Here is a 22,284-nt window from a genome sequence, read left to right as displayed (position 1 = left end):
TAATTTGGAAAATTAATGTAAAACTTGCATCCCTTTTGTGCCCTTCAGTGTCTACCAAAGTCTAAAGGGTAAAAATTAGAGTAACTGGGTTAAAATTGTCCCTACTATTTTAGCTGGAGCCCTTAGCACATCTGTTTTGTAGTCCAAACTTGCTTGCACAGGACTTTCTCAACGTAACTCCCACTTGACTGAATGGAAAAGGTGAAGCTGGCCTGAGACTGGACCAATTTCATTTGGTGAAAAAAACCCTGGATTACTGTGTTGGAAGGAAAAACAACAGAGACTTAAAAAAAAAAATAAAAATTCTGACCAGAAACACTCATATCTGATTTGCCAAAGATAAACCTATTACATCTGAAGTCAGTGGAGCTATAAAGTATGTAATACACTGAAAACTGAGGCTTCTACTGTTCCTCATTTGGCACCGTCAAGTCTTGAATCTGCAGACTGGAGGATCTCACCTCATAAATGTAGCAAGAAAACAAATTAATTAAAGATTTATTAGACTTTTCCAGACCATAGTGATGTTTTTCACAGAAAAATCCAAAAGGAAATTAATTCTTCATCCAGAACAGCTCTGAACAACATGCTATGTATGAGGCATGGGCTACCTCACCAAATAATTAGAATGACATAGTATCACAGAGCTAATTACATAGCAAGCATGAACCATCATAAAATAATCTAAGTCAGGCAAAGTGTCACATAAAAGACTTAGGAGAACGCAACTGAAAACTCATAAAAAACAATAATGTACACCCTTAGATTATGTGGCATCTCCTAATTTAAAAGTAAATCAAAACAGAGAATAGATCAGCTGCATTATTTGGAACCATACTGATAGTTGTGTCTGAAGATCATTATAAGAACCTCGATACACAATGAAACAAGATAACTGACAGCCATGACACAAAGGACCTGAGAGAGTGATGGGCCTTTTACTAGAGGGTTTCACACATTTACAGACAAAGGTGGGAAAGAGTCCAAGATGCTGGAAGCCTTTTCACTCAGCACTCTGAAGAAAAGGGACCTCAGTACACAGATTCTGCTCAGAACTCTCCAACTTGACATCTTCCCAGAGCCCGCAAACATGCACATCTCTGGTTACAGACTTGTCATCATACCAGCTTTTCATTTACTTTCATTTTGCCATCCCCCTCTGCCAACCTTTCCTTATGCTAAGGTAAACTGTATATGCAGTTCACGTTCATAGCAGCATCCTCATCCCAGTTGACCCTCGATCTGTTGTTCAGCCTTCTCCTGTTATTACAGGTATGGATCACTCTACCAAGTTAGCTCACCAGAGTGGCTTGGTTTACCCAGGGCAACAATTAAAACCAAAAATTTCCTCCTCATTTACAAGCTGGAGTCCTGGACTCAGACTTCTTTTAGTAGCTGAGAGGGGGGCATTTACATCATCTGGTCATGCCATACAGGCTTCCCTGATAAAAAACCTACACTCTAGTAAAGGCTAGACCCCTTTGCTGGAGTAGACAAAGGTAGGGGAAAACAGCTTTCAAGCATGAAGATGGCAAGCATCATCTAAACAATGACATTGTAGCATGCTTTTTGCTTTAAAGTAGATCAATCACTTAGTCTAAAATAAAGTTGGTAGGTTTTAAAAAAATTTCTGTCTGTACTATTTAATATTAAAAAAGGTTACAACCACCTGAAGACAGTGTTTTATAAAGGAAAGCACCTGGCAATCTAGTCATGCATTATACTGTCTGTATCATTATGCTGGTCTGCAAAGGTAGACAAATCAAAATTAAGTGAAAAAAACCCAAGTAAACTTTTCAGAATGGGTTTTTATGCCCTTGAAAATGTACCCAGCCATTTCAACAGTGCTCCTTTGACATGAATATGCTATAGTAAATTAGTCTTTAAGACATTTTACTTCACTGATAGAGTAGGTTTGTAACAACATGCAAAGACAAATGCTTAATGTCATTTCCTCATAAAAGAACACCACTTAAATTGCTATATTCTACTACTGTTACTCTTGCTTTTAATTGGTTGTCTTGATACAATATTTTCTATAGCCTGAAAATCCTTACCAGAAACCTACTGACTGAAGAGAAGGGAGTAGAAGAAATGTGCTAAAGTGGACATTCGAGTCCCAACAGGATGTTACTCTTTGGCCATGGCTTCACAAGAGATTAAACCTAACTCTTGCAGAAGACATAAAACATTGAGAAAGTTCACTCCTCTGCTGAGAGAATTAAGGGGTTGCCACAAGACAAACCAGGCCAGGACACTCAGTGGCAGTTAATTAGAAGCATCACTTTGCCTTGCACAAGGACAGAATTTAAGTCATGTAAACAGCCTTTGTTTCCTCTTAGATGTAAAAACAGGGGAGAAAGGGAAAATATATTTTGAAACATGCTTTTGGAAAATAATCATGGTCTGAGAAACAGGCAGAAAAAAAAGCAGAACCACAATATATGCCACCTTCATCAAGCACAACACAAAAATGCTATCATCTTCTAACATCCAAAGAACAAAACATTAACAACAAAAATCCCAAAAGAAACAGAAACATGCCTAAGTCTATAAATAACAACAGGAGACTGACTATCCCTGTGGAAAAGTCACAGTGGACATATTCTTTCATGAAAGTAAAAGCTGCAATGTAAGGTGACTAAGAAGAAGCTTTTAAAGGAGGTAGGGAAAATATTCAGAATAGCAAGGATAAATTTTTAGTGAAAAGCCCCACTGGAGTTGTATTCCTGACATTTCAAATTTCCTTGCCAGACAGCATAGACATTAATCAGACTCCGAAGATTAAGATCAGTTTCCTTCACCTTGTATCTTGCTTTTTCAATTCATCTCTTTGCAGTCTCAATTGTTGTCAGTTAGATTTTTGCAACAATAATTTAATAACACTACAGTGGTGTAACCACTGTTTCATAACAAGGTTTGGTAAATGTTTGGTCTTTGAGCCTAACAGACCAACTACACCCACAGAAACTACTTCACTGACCAGGAAACTACTTAGTAGCTAGTATTTGCACTTTCCATCTCTTCCCACCTCCATTATGTCCAGTGACACAGGCAACATGGCTATCGTTAATGGTAATACACAAGTGTTCCTGAGGGTAAAAGCAGATACATCCTTCCCAAATAGTCATTGCTTCAGTAATAGATTACACCATTTCAGATCTTTCAGGCCCTGTGGAAAGAGCAATCATAGAAATAAATAGGCATATAATGACAGGAAATTAACAAACTTAGTTTAAAATAAATAAATAAAAACAATCAAACAGGAATAGGTCTTGAATTAAAAAAAAAATAAATAAATATGTCAACAGAATATATGGGACTGATTAGCAATGTTAACTGAGAAGCTCATGAATCTCGATCCAGAGAACTGCAATTTATTAATGTAAAAGTACAAAACCAATCAGAAGTATCGCAGCCTTTCACATCCAGAATTAATTTGGTGTGAAACTACCTCAAAGTGCACACAGATATAAACAGTTCACCAAGACTTTATGAAAATAACAATGAAGAAGAATATATTCTTAAAGAGATAATTAACAACTTGAATTACACTTTGTAACTGATACTAAGCAGTGAAAGATTCTTCTGACTTGCTGAAGAAAAGTAAGGAATATGGTTGCCAGTATACTTTAAAGACAGCTGGCCCTCGAATTTTAATTTGTACTAGCTCTCAAGAGTACTGGTTGAACTACTTGGCTTTTATTCCTACACTGAATATCAGTTATGCCTATAAAGCCACAAGACAGACAAAGGAAATTAAACTCCAAGCATCAGAGACAGAAATGAAAGCCTAGAAACTAAATGTGCCGAGGTGAGAGCATGGGGCAAGCTCAGCTGTGCTGGTCTAAAAATGCTGACACAGTTACCTTCAGGGCCAGTAGCAAGACTCTTTAATCTTGACAATCAAATGAGATACCAGGGGATGGAGAAAAAGTACTATATTACATTTATATCTAACTGGAAGAATGGCAGCTACTGGCTGATACACCTAAAATGAAACCCCTTCACTTTGGAAATGCCTGTGAGAAAGAAACAAAGACAGTAAATGAAACTGGCTAAACTGTGATAATCAAACTACATATAACTGTCTGTATGGAACAAGATCAAGCCTCCAGTTAGATTATCTCATCTCTGGTTAGACCTCACCTACAGTATCATATACATTTTTACGAACATTAATTCAATCAAGAGATTAAAGGCTCTCAGTTTCATAAAATTGAGAGAATATATCCAATTAGTAAAAGGAGTAAGACCTGCTTTACTAATGTACCAACATATATGTACAGGTAGAGGAAGGAATGTTCAAGAGCTACCTGAGCTGAATGGCAAAACTAGCAAAAATACCCTGGGTGTTTATTAAATAAATAAATAAATTTAAAGATACTATCATAAGCTGAGTTTATGGCTTCAATGTTTTTTACTCCAATTTAATTTTCCTCTTCTAACTGAAAAAAACTGTCATGCAAAGGTTTTTTTCTAGCATCTGACTTCCTTCACCATCAGCATCCCTCCTTTTTCTTCCTTCCTCTCTTCCTGCATTTCCTCCATCACCTGCAACATGCTGAGGTTTAATCAAGAGTTTAAAAATTTTAAAAATATTTATTATTCCTTCTTTTTGTACTAAGATTTTCTTCACACCTGAAGTGAAATATTACCCAACTTGTTACAAAAGGCAAGGATGAGCCCAGGAACAGCAGAGGCCCAAGAGCAGTCTGCAAATCAAGATGATGACTGTCTCAATATTTATTTTGGAGAATAACAACATAGAACCTTTCTAAAGAGGAAACTGTTAATGCAACACATTTGCCTCCTCATTTAGGAAAGCAGACTATCCACTTTCAATATTTCATTCTTGATAATGTACACACTACAGTGATACTGAGGACCACACTATCTCATCCTGCAAATACTTAGCCTGCAAGTCCCTGCAGAGCTTTTATAGTTTCATTATTCCTTAGATGGGTTTCAGAAAAGAGTTAAGGTAATTCTTTTCCCCATTGATGCCCCTGAAGAAAATAATTCCTTCAGAGAAATCTCTTCCTACAGAGCAAATAAAAAGGATGTGCTCACTAAAAATAAGGATGATGCCTTGTGTATTACCTGCAACCACTTCCACTAGACATATATGCATAAGCAGAGTAAATTATATAAAGAACATGTCTGTGTCACAGGAGACAAGCTCTGCAACTAGTCTAGCCACACTAGTGTTCTGTTTATATATCATACATACACTTAGCATCTCAAATGAATGCCATACAAAAAATCAGAAGCAGAAGAAAAATCACTAAAGGGTACTGCTAAGGGGAAAAGATTTTGCAATAAACCTCCCCTTACTCTGTGCTACCATAAAAATTTAAAAAACAATTTAACAAAGTTTCAGCATCACTGATTATTTGTTTCCCTGTTTAGTTTTTGTTGTTTGTTTTTTGGGGTTTTTTTTGCCTAGATCAGTTTACATTCACAAAAAACATTGCATTATACTTCCTATGTCTGTATCACATGGCAGTGTGCAGTAGGAAGCACATGAAGGTTCCAACAACAGTTCCTTCATCGGAAGAAAACCTTAAAGCCACATACGATTGATACTGCTCTACACTAGAAGAAAGCAAGATGCTGAGATACTGTCCTGTAGCCACAGATGCTCCTAAAGTATAACCCAAAGTTCTTCAATGAAAAACTGTACTGAAGTGTTGCCAGACTATAGCTACTGAACAAAAAGCAAGAGAACAATTTAATCTGTTCCAAATAGACATTTAAATATCATTAAATCAACTTGGTCAAGATTTAATTGCAATATATTCACATTTATATAACAGACCTCTTTGTTTTGTTATGTACAAGAAACCATGCATGGAAGGAAGATATATCATGTTTGTAATTTACAGTGATAACAATGCTGCCTTATTGGTGATTAATAAATTAAGCTGAGAAGTAATAGATGAACATGGGAGAAGTACTCTGCCTGTACAAATTAAGCAGTTATTAAAACAAAAACTTGATTTTTAGAAAATTAGGCCTCAATAATGTTCCAAATTCCCTCTGAGACTTGCTGCTCATTCAAAAGATAGCTATAAAAGAAACAAAAATAATTTGAAAAGGTGTTATATAATACCAGGACATTAACGCTACATCATGAGATATCACTGTCAGAAGTGGCAAAAACTAGGCAGAAGCATGCTTCATGTTTGGCAAATGATCCGCACGATCTACAAAAATATAGATAATTCCTCTTTTCATAATAGTTTAACTACACCTGAGTCAATAATACAAAGTATCAAGTAAAGGTTGTTTACATTTTGCCCAAAGAAATAATTAATTCAGAGGGTTATTTATTCACTTTTTCTTTTAGTATTTTATATTATACCCTTGGTTGACTATTATCCATTAAAGCCAGACATAAGTTTGCAGCAGACTAACATATTATGGAGAAAATAACTGACTTGGTACACTCAATATTCTGTTAAAAATATTTTAAAACTGGCCCCTATTTCTACAGTATTGTACACTGAATAATCTTAGACTTAAACAGATCTGATTTGTTCTTCTTTTAAATTTGCAAGAAACTTGAACTAAATTTTAATTATGATAGCCAAAAGTTCATCTCCTAGAAATAGTATGCAGCAGTCATTTATGAAGATACAGCGAGGTATGCTGTAGGATGCTACCTGCAACACCTATAATCGTGTAATAAACTCTCAGAAAAGATTCACTAGTGAACAGAAGACACTAGAAGTCCAATAAAGGACTTTAAAGATTTTAAAAGACATTTTCAGAGATGTTTAACATGCATTTCTATCAGTTACCTAACATTAAATGTAAAATTCCTACATATATTTTTATCAATCTTAAACTATAATTCTTTGGTATGTAATGAACTTAAGCCTTAGATAAAAGAAATGGAAACTCAACATTACAGTCTACACAGTACTGAGGTTCTAATTTATCCTGAAATGAAGAATATTAATTACACAAATCAGACACCAACTTCACACACACATATTTAAAATATCCAGAATGACTGGAGGAGCAGAAAAGGATGTATCATAGTTTCATGGAGAGACGCTATGGAGGAGTGGTATTCCTGTAAAAGCAGAAGGAGCTGCAGTCCTCCCTTCCTGTCACCACTGACTAATGTCACATACACACTTCAGTGGCTGCACTCACCTATGAACACCAGCTCCATACCCCTGCTGTATGCATTCATTATTTTCATACAGTGAGTTACACTGCAAATCTGTTATTCTTCTGTCTGAAAGTAAAATCCAGATTCAGATCACAAACAGTGTGAAGTCCATAACCATTTATTACTGCAACTTTAATGAAAAAGCAGAGAATATGTTTTCAGCTAAATTTAAATTTTCAGAGAAAGAAATATTTGTTGAGGAAAGCTAATGTGTGTAACCTAGCTTTTTTACTGACTATATACCAGATTATTTGATGCCAACTCTGAAGTACAGTGCACAATTCTGGGCTCCCCAGTGCAAGACAGTTATGAACATACTGGAGCTAGTACAGCAAAAGTTTGGGAATATGACTAAGATGTCAGAGCAACAGTTTGTGAGGAGCAACTGAGCAAAGTGGGATTGTTCAGCCTGGATAAGAAAAGGCTCAGGAGAATCTTATCTCCCAAGTATGAATACTTGGTTGAAAGGAGGAAGAAGACAAAGTTAGACTCCTTTCAGTGATGCTAAATAAAGACATTAGGCAACAGGCACAAATTGAAATACAGGAAATTCTATTTCGACAAAGACAAAACATTGTTAGTGTAGGGGTGATTCAACATTGTAATAGGCGGTCCAAAAAGGCTGTGGGGTCAGCATCCCAGAAGACACTCAAGTACAAGATCTTATGCAAGTCTAGTTGACTCAAGTAAGTTTGACAGTTTCCAGGGGCTCCTTTCAACCTCAACCAGTCTGTGATTCTGTAGTTAAAAAGAAATACATTTGTGCCAATTATTTCTCCAATAACTACTGAACTTTCAGTATTTAAATTAGCTAGACAATTATGCTCTCATTAGCATGTGCCTTTACCACAATTCAAGAATAAACACTGAAGAAGTAGTGGGGTTTGCATGTTACTTAACAAAAAAGCAAGAAAAAGCAGAAGGCATACCATATTAAAAAATAAATAAATAAAAAAATCTCAGAGACAAAGCATACAAAGAAAGAAATATGCTTGGGCTTTTTTACACTGCAGTAAATAAAAAAACACAGTGACCTTGATTTTTCACATCTTCACATTAATTTTATACAGAAAGGACACAGCTATATGGGCATGCACTAAGTTAAAATGGAGAAGCAAGTCCAAACTGTTAATTTGTTAATATTTTCAGTTTGTTTGTTTTTTTGTTGTTTGGGGTTTTTTTTACAATCTGCATCTTTCAGGCCGCTTACTATGTATGCCTGTCTCACCACACTGCCATTTCCAGTAAAGTATAACATATGACTACACACCTAAATTTCGAATGCTTTAAACACTTATCTCACTTTCTGCAGATGAATGGAAAGACCAAATCTAGTTTTTAGTCCCCTGTCAAAGTTCTGGAGCCCCATGCAGATGGTCTCATTTTAAATAAATAATAAGCTTCTCACACTATTTTCAGAACTATTAAATTATATTCTTCTCTTACTTACAACCAAAATTATTACAGTGCAAATAAGGATGTCTTACTCTGTATCTACATGGAAGTTACTCACTGAAAGAACTGTAAACAGACCACAATAAAATGAAGAATAAAATACCATCATGGGTGAAAGACTAAAATGATTACTGCAGATTTATTTAAAAAAATAAAAAAATAAAAAAAATTGAAAGATTATTTAAAATTGCAGGAATTTTCAGATTACTGAAAATAATCTACAATGAAATCTGGAAATTACTCAACATCAATGCTCTCAGTCTTCATAATGCAATGTGGCACATGCTGCACGAAACAAGGGATGAGTGTGTTAACCTTTAAGGACATACAAACATAGTGCATTTTTTGCAAAAGCAAAAACTGACAATATTACTCCTGTTTGGAAGCAAATGCGCCTCACCACTACCATCAGCTGCAGCACAATACTATTAAACCAAACCAGAATGCCAGTGGCTTAGCTACCAAGCCTTCAACCTCAGACATTCAACATGAACACGCATGCTGACATAAGGAAACTGTAATGAGAGATCTGCTAGAGGATTTTCTCAGCCCTTCCACAGCAAAGGCTGTGCTTTTCTTCTTACCCTGAGTACACTTAGAAAGGGAATTTTGAAGCATTGTAGGTAGCTGCAGTAAGAATTACAAGTCAATGAGGTACCAAGCTGGACATGGGCTGTGAGCGAAAGAGGCATGTATAGGATGCAGCCTTTATTGTCCATTAATGGCAAACATATTAAGGATTCAGTAAAGCAGATAATATGCACCTTACATTGAAATTTGAGTGAAATGCTACCTCAAAACCTTTACCTTAAGAAAACAACGTACATTAGTTTCTATTTACTGCATCTATTAAAAGAAAATAAACAAACAAAATAAAATAAAAAATCAAACAAAAAAAAAAACCACAAACAAACAAAAAGCCAACCCACAAACAAAAAAATCTACCAAAACATGAAAACAAAACAAAAAGCCCAAGTACTAGCAGAATAAAACAAAGTCCTAGCTATGTATAGGTAACCAAGCTAGTGTTAACCTGCACGGCTGAATGTCACTCACAGGTTATGTGGCAAGGACAGCAATCCATATTCAAAGCAAACCCCTTCACAATGTCTGCTTCACAGCAATAACCTCTACTGAAGAAAAAAAATGGGGACACCTGAGCAGGATATACATGAGTGACCTGTAAGGTCACTAACCATGCAGTTCATCTGCCTTTCAAAGAGCAGGTATAACATACAGTGAAAACTATAAGCCACCAATATTTTGCAGCTCTAAGAGAAACTAAAACTAGAAGAGGATAGCGATGCTCTTCATAAAAGCGTTGTGAAGCAGGCACTATGGGAAAGTACTCTATAAACTCAGAGACAACATTTGCACTTCTTCCACATCTCCCAAAAGAGAAGTATTAATTAGGTGGGGACAAATGAACTGTGAGCAGAAATGTGGCTGGAACTTTTTGACTGGAAGTGGGAAGGCTATTCCAGAACTTTGTCCAATGTGAGTAACAGGAACAGAAGCATTGTTTAATTTCCAGAGGAAACTGGAAAAATCTGCAAAACTTCAACAATAGTGCTCAACTAAGTCATTGTTTTTGTATGATGTACTCATATATACACATGGCAGCAACAGACTCCTCTGATTTCTGAAGTTTTAATAAAAACAAAGCTGCCTAAAACTAACTTTCAGCACCCTTACACTTATTTTAATTTCTACTGAAGCTGATAGCAAAATCTGACTGCAACAGACTGAAGTTCATGCCTTAGTTTTCTCCATCACTGCCAGTAGTGCACAGACTGTGGAAGTTCAAACGTTAACACAAAGATATTTTTTCACTGTGATACTGTTTTTATTTGAAAACTGTATTTATATATGCTCTATTTAGCTTAAGGTTGCACAATACACATTACAATCAGGAGCTTAGTACTGCATAAAAAGAAAGAAGTAGCTGACATGAGTGTTTATAAAAACAAAATAGCTAGCATAAATTGACAGTGTGCTTCCCTCTGCCAAGCCCCTTGATACAAGCAAGCAATGCTCTATAGGTAGACTAGTTACTCTTTTCATTGTGTTACACAATACAATTACTAACTCTTGGTAGCTTTGGTTTCAAATCAGATGTGGAGCAACCATACCTTGTCACGTATCAGCATTTAAAATCTTCCTGAGAACGTTAAACCATCGCATGTTTTTAAGTTTCACAGTTACCTTTTAGGTCTATTAGCTTTATTGACACTACCACTGTAATAATTGTATCTTGATACATTTGCACATTCTTGTTGTGTATAGCTGTAGAAATGCTTCATAGACCACAAGATATAAAACAAAAGGAAAGGGAAATTATTATTAAGCTACCTGCAATAACTATTTATGAACCCATTTGGACTCCTGGGCAAGATCACAATAAAGTTGATGTGCATTGCTTCTCTTAGATAATTCTACATTTTCAATAAACATCCAAGTACAGTTCATGATTGCATTTATCACACACAATAAGAAATCAGAAAAAAGTCTGCTGCTGGAAAGATAAGCAAGTTTTGGAATAGGCACTGTCATTATTCATATGGCATCTTGATCCTGGTTCCTGAACTGGACCACAACATCAACTACAGAAATAAAAATCACAAGAAAACTTTAGTCCCTCTCACATCTCAATGACCAGATCTGCATATATGCACTGAATATGCACTGAATATGCACTGAAGCAAGACTCTGAGGGGAACACTGTTAAGAGGGCCAGCATCCAGAATCCACACACAAGAAGGGCATCCACATTTATTGACTTTCTAATGGTAGGAACATCACTCAAAAATCTTTTCCTTCAACTGCCACAACCAAGCATAAGGAGCACAGCAGGTTCTTGACATCTGGCAAGAGTTCAAAAAGAGACAGGGATCAGCAGAAGAAGAAGGGAGGGACTCAAATGTTTTGCTATTGCTCTACCTACTCTTAGGTTTCTATTTAGTATATTCTATATCTCTGCTGTAATATCCCCCATCCCTCACCTTCCTGCAGCAATATGAACCCAAAACATTTTTTTTTAATTGGTGTTTGCATTGCTGCTTGCTCATGAGAGATAGTGATTCATGACTGTCTGTTGCTGTTCTAATCCTCTTGAGGGATACAAATTGCAGCTTCCTAGTTTCTGGATTAAGAGGCAAGAACCTGAATTTTCTTCCAGCCATCTGGATCATTAGCTGAACACAAAAACAAAACTGAATGGAAAACACTGGTGTTGAATTTTTAATATGCTCCTGCAGGCTTGATCCAGAAATTAAGACCAAGGAATAAATGAACACCCTCCACTTGAAAGAATGACAACTGACCATGATTATGGAATCAGATTGTCTACGCCATAAAAAACTTTGTCATACTGCTTGAAGGGAAGGAGGGGTTGGCATCTGCTAGTTCCATCATAACTTAGAAAACATTATTTGTTAAATCATGCCCAAATTTTATGGATCACATCTTTATGGAAAATAAATGCATCCATTGGATGAGGGCGGATTATTCACTTGTTCTGTCACCACGACATTTTTGGAGGATTTAAAGCAGAGGAGGTTGACTTGGAAAGACAGGAAATTTACTGATGCATGTGCAATGCCTATGAGGGCTTCTGTTCCTCCTGCACCTCCATTTTGGATTTTTCTAAACACTGGCAATAGCTACCCAGCTGCTTCCTTTTGATAAAAGGTTAAAGCATATTTGGCCAATTAAAAGCTATGCAAATGTTTCACACATAACTTCCAGGAATTTGTTCTGCATGATGAATTTTTTATTACTACAAAAAGTATTTATCAAAAGATTTAGTTAAGTATCTCCTTAATGTAAACAAGTGCAAGGCTACAGAAATTTGCAACATTATCATAAAATGTGAAAGCAGGGAAGTCTTAAATATTACAGTACTAGTATTAAGATGATACAGAGCTCTCTGCCTTGCTGTCCACAGGTGCACATGCATACCACCTACAATCCCTTCTGAAGTAATCACAGAATTAAGTCTAAACCATGCATTTTACATTCAAAATAGCTGAATTAGCACATCTTCTGGTTTCCAGTAGTGTTCATCACCTCATTATTTACACAGCAGACAGATAAATATCATCAGCAAAGCAAGATTTAATAATAACAATTTTTCTAGACAGACTCCAAAGAAAATGGTCTCTTATCCCAACTTCTGGAGAAGAATCAAAGCTTAAGGCTTCAGCAACTCGATTTTGAAATAGCCTGGACTAAATGAACAGTCAGTGTTACTCAATCCTCTGGCACTCCTTTGAATTTTCTTTGGAATATTCATCAAATAACAGCCTCTCAATCCATTTCAAATCCATCCATTTCTTCCAGCACAAAAACACATCCCACTGTTGGTACACACCCACTCTGTGTTTCTTTTTAGCAAGGAGACAGAAGGGGCCAAGCCTCTCCTTATTCAACTGCATCCTGGATAGGACTAGCTAGCCATGAGCTCAGACTCAGGGCTTCACTGCACTCCATCCTAACACATCTCCCAGTCATTCTCCTTCTCCATCCTTACTCTTTTGTGTTACCCTAAACAAACCAGACCAATAAATGAAGGGCGGGGAGGGGTGGGAAGAGGGGCACAGGGGTGTGAGAAAGGAAGAGACAAATGTTCCACTTTTGAAACAATGCAACTCCTAACATGTACTTGATTTAATCCACATTATTTAGTCATGTGTTTTTACAGAAAATCTATAAGCCTCAGGGTTTGTGTATCTGGGTTTAGCACCCCATTCTCTCCCCACTTCTCCTCTACCTCCTTTTAAATGTAAAAAAAAAAAAAAAAGTGTCAACCAGAAAAAATATTCGGAACAAAGAGCAGATGCAAATACATTCATGTATGTAAACTGTAACACGCTAAATGTAACAAAACACGTAAGTTATGTACAGCCATATTCTCTGTTACAGAACAGCTCCCTTTGAAGCCATTTGACAGGACTTTGAATATAAAATCTCACAAAATAAGACTGAAAGATGCTAGGAGACATCCAGTCTATCCTAATACCTACATTAAGTATAATCTAATAAAAAAAATAGTTTTGTTTAAGGATAAAAAACCAGTAGACATAAATAGGAAAAAAGTGTTCTACAAGAGCCATCTTTTCCATATTACAACTAAATATTACTATAATGTCACACAAAAGCCCTCTTGGTATATACCATTATATCATAATAGTAATAAAAATAATTAATGTCTATTTTCAGAATACTCTTAGTTAAAAAAAAAAAAAAGAAAAAAAAAAAAAGGAATTAACAACAGAGAGGTTGTAGTACCACAACCAGAGTGCAGAAAACTCACAGTGGAGAAGAAAAAAAAACGTTGCCAAAACACTTCCAGAAGAAGAACACAATTTGTAGTGAAAATAGAAAGTGTGAACTTAATATCCTCTAGTTTATCACTTTGCCTTGTCCTACAGTAAGGAAGCATAAATGAAGCACAGGTGTAATACACCAAAATTGACTACAGACCTATTTCCTATATGATTTAAGGAAAGATCTGTCAGTTCTAACACCTGCATCTTATGAAAGAGGTCATCAATCAACTCACTTTGACACAGAAAGGCATACATTGCAGATGCATCAAGGTATCTTTTACAGATTTAGTCCATGGTACAAAAGGTATAAAATTGGAGGTACTCAGACGGCAAACTTCTACAGATTTTTCAAAATAAATGTCATACAAAGTGTATTTAATACGTAATGTTAATATTGCAAGCAAGCAGATAATTGCATATGCAACCCATTTGTCAGAGTATCACAGATACCATCTTTGTCAGACATATTTAGAGAAAAGCACTACTTAAAAATTTGTGTTTGGTTGTAAGATTTAACCACCGTTTTTATAAAAATACTTTTATTTTCTCCAAAGAGATGCCCTTGGCAATACTTCCACGCTTCAACAGGTACATCGTATCTAAGAGTGTTACAGCACCACTCCTCCACAACTTCCTTTTCACATTTCATTCTACTTGGGAATAGGAGCTTCACACAAGCCACTTCCATGTCAAGCAGAGTTAAATCCAGTTCTCTTTCACAGATGCAGTCAACTAGAACAGACAAGCTTGCTTAGATAAAACACACCACAGTAAAGGATGCCATCAGACCTCCACCTACAGCAATCTTGTTCTCTCACTAGTGGAAAGCTAGGACTGATTATGTGCAGAGAAGGATTTACATTCATGGGACAGACCACAGTACATCCTCTCCAGGTCCTGAAAATGTACTTCTGCAGCAAAAGAAGCCAGTTTGCCCTATCAGTCTTTAAAATGCTGAAAGAACTGCCGTACAAACCATGTTTATTTCCACTTCTAACTACCTCAAAAAATTACAAAGCCCAGACAGCAGGACATTAAGGAAAATACTGAGTATAGCTTTAATTTCAAAAAAGAAGGTGAAAACTGGAATTGTGGGTGAGAAAGAAGTCCAACAGCTGTGATTAGTGAGCCATGTGTTTATGTATCTTTCAACATTATATGAAGCACCGGGTGAATTTCAGACTGCCTCAGATGGCAAAAGTCTGTTAAATGAAACTTGTTGACAATGTTGTTAAAATAGAAAAGTAATATTTGACAGAAAAGAAATACCTCCTGTTATAAATGTCAAATGCAGGATTATAAAGGAATGCACAGAGATTCTGGTCTTGAATTTCAGTGCATAATCCAGCCATCTGTTCACCAGTTGTGCAGCAAAATCAAGATAACGTGGAAATCTCCAAAAGGACAGACAAACTGTCCTCCTGCAGCAACACCCATCTGTTTAGGGACGTGCCAGTGGTAATCGCACTCCGCCTGCAGATTAACCTAGGGGAGATGAAACTCGCCACCGGCAAAACGAAGATTACGAAGGCAATCTTGCCAGACCGGCAAGAGAAACAGGGCGCTCAGCTCTGGGTGAAGCAGCCTGCAGAGGCAGACTTCGCCGCGCCGGTACCGCCGAGTCAGGCAGGGACCCTTCGCACAGAGGAGCGAGTGCGGGGGATCCGGGACCCCCCAGCTCTCACCGGCCGAGAGATAGAGCCGGGCTGCTGGCTGGGAGTGAACATAGGCTGCACTGTGCAGCCGTAAACTCAAACCCACTGGAACATGGAACAGGAGCGGAGCTGCTCCTGATGTGGTCGGGATGCCGGCCCAGCGCAGCCCGGCATCGGGTAGGGCTGCGGATCCCGCGGCTCGCCCAGCGAGGACTCTGCAAGAGAGGCACCCCCGACCTTTCGGGGGAAAAAAAAGCCACAACTCCCAGAGCTGAGCCGAAGTCCCGGGAAAAAGCCGCTTGGCAGCCGGGGGGAGCATGACCGGCCCCCGGAGCGCAACGCACCCTGGACACGGGGCTCCCTCCCGCGCCGCCCCGTCCCGGTCCAGGCAGCGGGCGCCCCAGCGAGGCACAGCCGCCCGGCCTGGAGCATGGGCTGGGGCCGCCCCGTGCCCTGCCCGGCCACCAGTTGCTCGACCTGCGGTGAGGAACTGCTGAAAAGAGCCTGGGGGTGTCAGTGAAGCCCCGAGGGAACGAGGCCCCCAGGCGAGGGGTGTTCCTCCCCACCCCCGCGGCCGACCGGGTGTGCGCGCCGCGGAGCATTCCGCTTCTCACCTCCTTAAGTTCCTTGGCCACGTCTTTGAGGTCCCCCAGGACTAATTCCAAATCCTCTACGATGATCTTGATCTGCTCCTTCACCTTGGCTTTGGAGCCTGCCGGCGGCCCCTCGGAGGGCGACGAGGAGGAGGATGCGGTCCCCTTGGACTGGGCGGACATCCTTCGGGGCAGCCCGGAGCGGCCAGGGGGGCACGCAGGTCAGGCGAGCGCGGCGGCCGCCGGCCGCCCGGCCCCGTCCCTCCGGCTCCCGGAGCTGCCGCAGCCGCTGCCGCCGCCGCCGCCGCCTGCCCGCCCGCGCATCCCGCGCCGGGGGCGCCGAGCCGCGCCGCGCTCCGCCGGGCGGCCGCGCTGTGCAGCTGCCATCGGCTCCCGGGAGCGGCGCGGGGGCCCGGCTGCAGCCCGCCGTGCGCCGCGCCTGCGCCTCGCCCCGCCCGCGCCGCCGCCCGCTCCGGCTCCGGCTCCGGCTCCGGCTCCAGCGCCAACTCCGGCGCCGGCTCCGGCCGGGGGAGAAGGGCCCGGCCACCCGCAGCATCGCCCCCGCCTGCGCTCCTGGGGGTCGGGGGAAGCCGGGCAGCTCCTCCGGAAGGGGCGCTCTCTCCCCCACCTCGTCCTTGCCCAACAGCCCGTGGGGACGAGAGCGCAGCGCTGCATCACCCTAGACCCTCCCCGGTAGTCCCCGGTCACGGAGGCTGGCTGCACGGAGAAAAATACTTACCCTCCGAAAGAGCTCTCGAAAAAAAAAAAAAAACACAACTCTTTTACTGGCGGGCTTGTTGCAAAATTCCTGTCGAAGGAGGCAACGACAGTGCCTGTTTCTGGTGGAAGAAGTCATAGCTGGGAGGTGACACTCGCACACCTCTGCACAGTAATCGTTTTGGACTTTGCTGCTGTAAGGAAGCTGTAGGAAGGACAGTGTTTTGTAAATGCCACCAGACTGGTAAAAGGCTCTTACATGTCTCTGCCCACCCCTGTATTCCACTTTGCAAATACACAGTGATAAGTAGACCCTATTCTGGTCGAGAAGTAAAGGTTGTGCATCTCATCAGATAGAATGAAAATGCACATGAACCAGAGCAGCTTTTATGAGTACAATTGCCTGGCTCTTTCTCAGAAGTAGAAGCCAGCGCTGCTTTTGAACGCACACTTCCCCTAGTGTTATTCAGAGATCAGTCTGTGGAGCAAAAGTAAGAGATTACTAGCTATCACTCACTTCAGGTGTTTTTTCATCCAACTGCAAAAAGGTGTAACATTCAAGTAAAAGGAATTGGTTTAGGTATTTCTACCTCCCACTAGCTATGAACATCAAGGAGAAGGCAAGCAGCCAACTCCAGCTGTGAGGATTACCCTGCATGGTTGCAACTGACTTTGATGCAGTAAATGCTTCTGAGAGTTTTGGCAGGTTGAGATGTTCTAACCTAGCAAAAGCAGGAGGGGAGAAGCAGAAACCTTTTCCAGAGTGATATGTCTGCACGTGTTAAAAAACTCACTTAATGCCAAACAGTTTGTCTCTAGGAAGCATGTAGGACTGGGATATGAAGAGACAGGGGCTGACAGCACCTCTTACTGCCTTGAGTTAGGTATGATTATCTTTCGACTTTTTGCCACTATAAAACCTGTGGTGTTTGGCTGAAATAATTTGCTAGTGGGCATACATTGTAACTTCTTCCGCATCTGTCTTACAGACCTTTTGAGTAATTTCACTCAGGCCATGTTCAAGAAGAGCCTATCTATGTGTTTCAACTTTCCCCAAGTTTCATGGTAGGGTTTTTTTTCACCTCACTAAAGCAAAAGATCATCCAACACTGACGTTTAAAAGCATTCCTGGTGAGACAGTGGAACGGGTTGCTCATGGAAGTTGTGGAAGCCCCATCCCTGGAAGTGTTCAAGGGCAAGTTGGACAGGCCTCTGCGCAACCTAATGTAGTGAGGGAGGTCCCTGCCAATGCAGGGTGTTTGGATATAGATGATCTTTCAGGGCTCCTCTAGCCCAAACCATTCTATGAGTCTATGATTGTTGCTTAACTGTTTCTGTATGAGCAATAACATCATATGGGTTTTGAAGCTAGCTAAGTCATACAGTCTGAATTTCCAAACTGCTGTCACCACTAAATTAGGAAGAAATCAACCCACAAGTTGTTGAGTAAGTTTTAAATAATATGTTTGAATACTATTCCTCAAAGTTATTGTATGAACAGGAAAAGAAAAAAAAAATATATGAAAAGCTGTCAGTGAAATTATCCTTGCAGAAGTCAGCACCTATCCAATCTATAGTTAGAGAAAAAAGTCTATTTTCTGAGATAATTTAAGGATACTTTATAACAGTATACTGTACATATCTATACATAACATGGTTTAAATAGATAGGGATGCTTTCTGCTGTATTTCTTTATATATCATCAACATTGTCATAAAATTACTACAAAATTTGCTCTAGACCCTTTAAATTTTGTCTAACCTAACTGAGCATCCATGCTAAATATTTTTACTTACTTACTTACATGCTAAATATTCTGCTAAATATTTTTACTCAAAGAAGGGAATATTTATTCCTATTGTATCTCATCAGTTAGTTTTAAGACATAACAAGATTTAACCCATAATTCTATGATTATCCAACTTCCTTAATTGTGTTATCCCATTTGGAGAATTCCCAAATTTTTGAAGACATAAATCATGTCCACTTCACAAATCACTTCACTTCTGTAGTGACATTCTATTAAGAGCTGTGCAGGATTATATAGTGGCTGATATTTTGTATTCATCCAAGTATCTGCTACTTATCCATGAAAAAAACCTGACAGCTCTTCTAATTCCTGAGTAAAGTTCATTGTCCTATTGGTCTTGAACACAATTTTATTTCTTTAAATATGTGTCTTACCTTGCTAAACCATATCTCAGTTAAATAATAGGTACTGTTTCATAGCAAAGTTATGTAATAGCTGTTCTAGTTCTTCCATCACTGCAAGTAAATGGTATTTATCAGGGTCTTATCAGTTATTCTTTTTGAAGTCTTTCCGTCTGTACCTTCATCAAACCTGAAGTGGCATATCAGGGAAAAGAGGAGCAACTCCTTATTGTAAATGTGACCTCTGTAGGCTGTAGTGAAGATACAGTAGATGCACAAGACATCTCCCCAGAAATCTTGGGGGAGAAAGCTATTTTGGAAATAAAAGCTTAAGACCTTCAAAGTGCAGTTCACTGATCTTCCACTAATGCTTTTAATCCACAAAAAAACACCCAAACAAAAACAAAGCACATTATCAAGTGAATACGTAGTGATGTGGCACTCGACCATACCATTGCCAGCTGTGATCTCATTAAAGCTCACAGGTTGAGTAAGCCTTGGCCTGATCAGTAATTGGAAAAGACATCACTCAGGAAAATCTCTTAAGATGCTGAAAAATCTTGTTTTGGTGATTCAGTAGATGGCACTTTTCCTTTTGGAAAAAATTATCCTGTATCTCAGAACAGTGTTACAAGTAGAAGAAACTAAATGCACACACACAGAAAGCACTTATTTTATAATGCAGTTTGATTTATGCTATTTATTTTATGTGTGGAGTCAAAAAGAGAGTCAGAAACTACCCAGGAAATCATCAATAATCATAAAATGCATATGGATCACAGAAATATTTTTTCCTAAGAATCAGCCAGACCAGTCTTATCAGAAATACAGAAATGTAATTCATTAAAACTTAGTTACTTCTCTCTTATTAAAAAAATCACATTAAAACAAAATAAAATTTTTAAAGCCCCAAATGATTACTTATTTCCTAGGGGCTGATGCAGTACAATAAAAGAAAACTTTCACACTTACTCTTGTATTATAGTAAAAACTAAATGAGTACTTTACAAATTGTGTATGTCATTAGTGTTTCAGATAGATTAATTAAAAATTGTTTTGCTGTTGCCTGTTGAAGGTGTTTTGTTTGAGATTTGTGCTATTTATCAAAGGTAAAAATTGAACTAAGTCCTCAAGTTCAAACAAAACATTTTTTAATCTGAAAGTTCTGATTTATTTTCAAAATTTTCAAACTTTTCAAAAAATTTGAAGAATTTACAAAGCAAAAAGATACCTACATAAACTATCCAGTTTGGAGAAAGATAAAAAAATCCTGTATTTTATTTTCTATCCCTTTTGAATTTTTCCTTAAAGGAAATATTCCAGAAACAAAATGGGGAACCACTGAAACAGAAAAACTTTACTCTTCATCCCAAATGAAATTGTGGAAGAAAGCTTAATTCAATTGCCACAGGCTTGCTTATTAGACAAATTCTAATTAAAATACTCACTGAAATCCTCAAAATTAATCATAAGTTAAATTAAAACAATGGGTTAAGCTATAGTACAGTGTCACTAACTTACACTCTATGTTATTTGTTAAACACAGGTTTTTGTATTTTATCTTTTCCACCCTCCAAGTATAGTGGGCTAATCTCTTTCCAAAATGCTCCAATATTGAACTGAAAATTATGCTCTTTTCTTAATTCTTAATAAGTTCTGTGACAGTGATGCTGAGGAAGTCACACTGGCTGCTTACACTCCAACCTATAGAGTTGTAGTTCATTTGGGTAGAAGCTGAAAGACTCTTGGAAAAAATTAAAAGCACTTTCTGAAGTATGGTATAATTAAATGTCATTGTGTTCACTTCTTTAAAATCAAGTTATTCCCTTAAAAAGAACTCCAGATCTCATGAAGTAAACTACACAGTTCTGAATAGAGTTGGCTCATTTCCAAGCAGTAAACATAAAGGAAGTCAGGATTAAAGCAAAGTGAGCCTCTGCAACAAATTCTTGTCTTACTTCTCCAAACTTTTTCTTATTATTATTCACTTAAAATCAGGCATGCCTTATTTATAATATGAAACTACTCATATTGTGCCTTCAGTCAAGTGCACATTCTACACGTTTCTCATAGGGATTTACATATTGGATAAAAAGGTACAGGGATGTTTATTTGTAGAGCAGAACCCCAAGCATTGGGCTAAGCTTTTAAGAAACTACACAGAAAGCTCAGAGTTTGATATTCTCCTTTAGAAGTAAAAAAGTATAGCAGAGTTTTACGGAATCCAAATCTGTTTTCATTGCATGTTATTTGTAATATGTACAATCAGAGGGACAACAGAAGTTACACACTTTATCTGGCAAATCCTTTGTTGAGTGATGTTGTGGAAATAAATTATCTAGTTATTTTGGCCTAGTTTTAAAAATATATTCAAGAATTACTCTATTAAATAGGAATGTCTCCCATCCATAACTCATGTTCAGTTCTATCAATCTGCTCAAGATGGAGTGCCACATTAGTTAACACAGATCAAAGAAAAATCTGTGTAATGTCTTTGTAATGGAATGCCAGCTCCCAAGATTTATTACAGCTTCACAGGGAAATAAGAAATACTACCTAGCAGTAAGATAAACTTACTGCAACTAAGTCCTCTTTGAACCACTTGACTTCTGTCAGGCTTCCTTGGTGACCTGTAAAACAACCATACTAAATGAACCATCTTTTGCCCAGGATATTCCCAGGCACTAAACTGCATTGAACTTTTTTTTTCTGTCAAATTTTAATAAAGTATTTCTGAAAAAATGTCAAAAGCTCTGAAAAATACACAAGAGAAAGAATTTAAATTCTCTGTTTTCTGCAAAATAGTTTCTCAGTACCTACATAAAGAAATGGAGCATCTTACTAAAAAATATGAGTATCAGTTATATCTCTGACTTATTTTAATTGAACAACAATTTAGGTTCCAGTACAGAATTTAACAGAGTACAGCCTATAGATCTACTAAGACAGGATAATAAAACCAAATTCATCCAGAACACAGATACCTAGAGGTGATGTGATGTGAACTTTGTCCAGTTTATGTGAACATTGTCCATTTGCATTACACAGTGGCTTCTAATATTGTAAATAATTCCATGTGCAATGCTTTGACTTACCAATGACATGCTGGATAGGAAATGAAAAAAAAGTATCAGCAATGTATTTATTTAATGTTGGAAAATAAAACTGAACTATATGCATACACATCCTTGAGAGGG

At 38.4% G+C, this 22,284-nt stretch overlaps 1 protein-coding gene across 1 annotated transcript in view; it reads right to left on the bottom strand.

Annotated features, from left to right (window-relative positions):
* Positions 1 to 16,402, bottom strand: part of PRR16 (proline rich 16) — a 144,834-nt gene extending 128,432 nt beyond the window's left edge. The window contains exon 1 of the mRNA XM_051641938.1: positions 16,241 to 16,402. Within this exon, the coding sequence (XP_051497898.1) occupies positions 16,241 to 16,402 (162 nt within the window). The remainder of the gene's footprint in view (positions 1 to 16,240) is intronic.
* Between the last annotated feature and the right edge of the window lie 5,882 nt (positions 16,403 to 22,284).

The sequence above is a fragment of the Apus apus genome, chromosome Z (genome assembly GCF_020740795.1).
Source record: "Apus apus isolate bApuApu2 chromosome Z, bApuApu2.pri.cur, whole genome shotgun sequence".
Classification (NCBI taxonomy): domain Eukaryota; kingdom Metazoa; phylum Chordata; class Aves; order Apodiformes; family Apodidae; genus Apus; species Apus apus.
The sequence above is the reverse complement of the archived record's forward strand: the minus strand, read 5'-3'. Positions and strand labels throughout refer to the sequence as shown.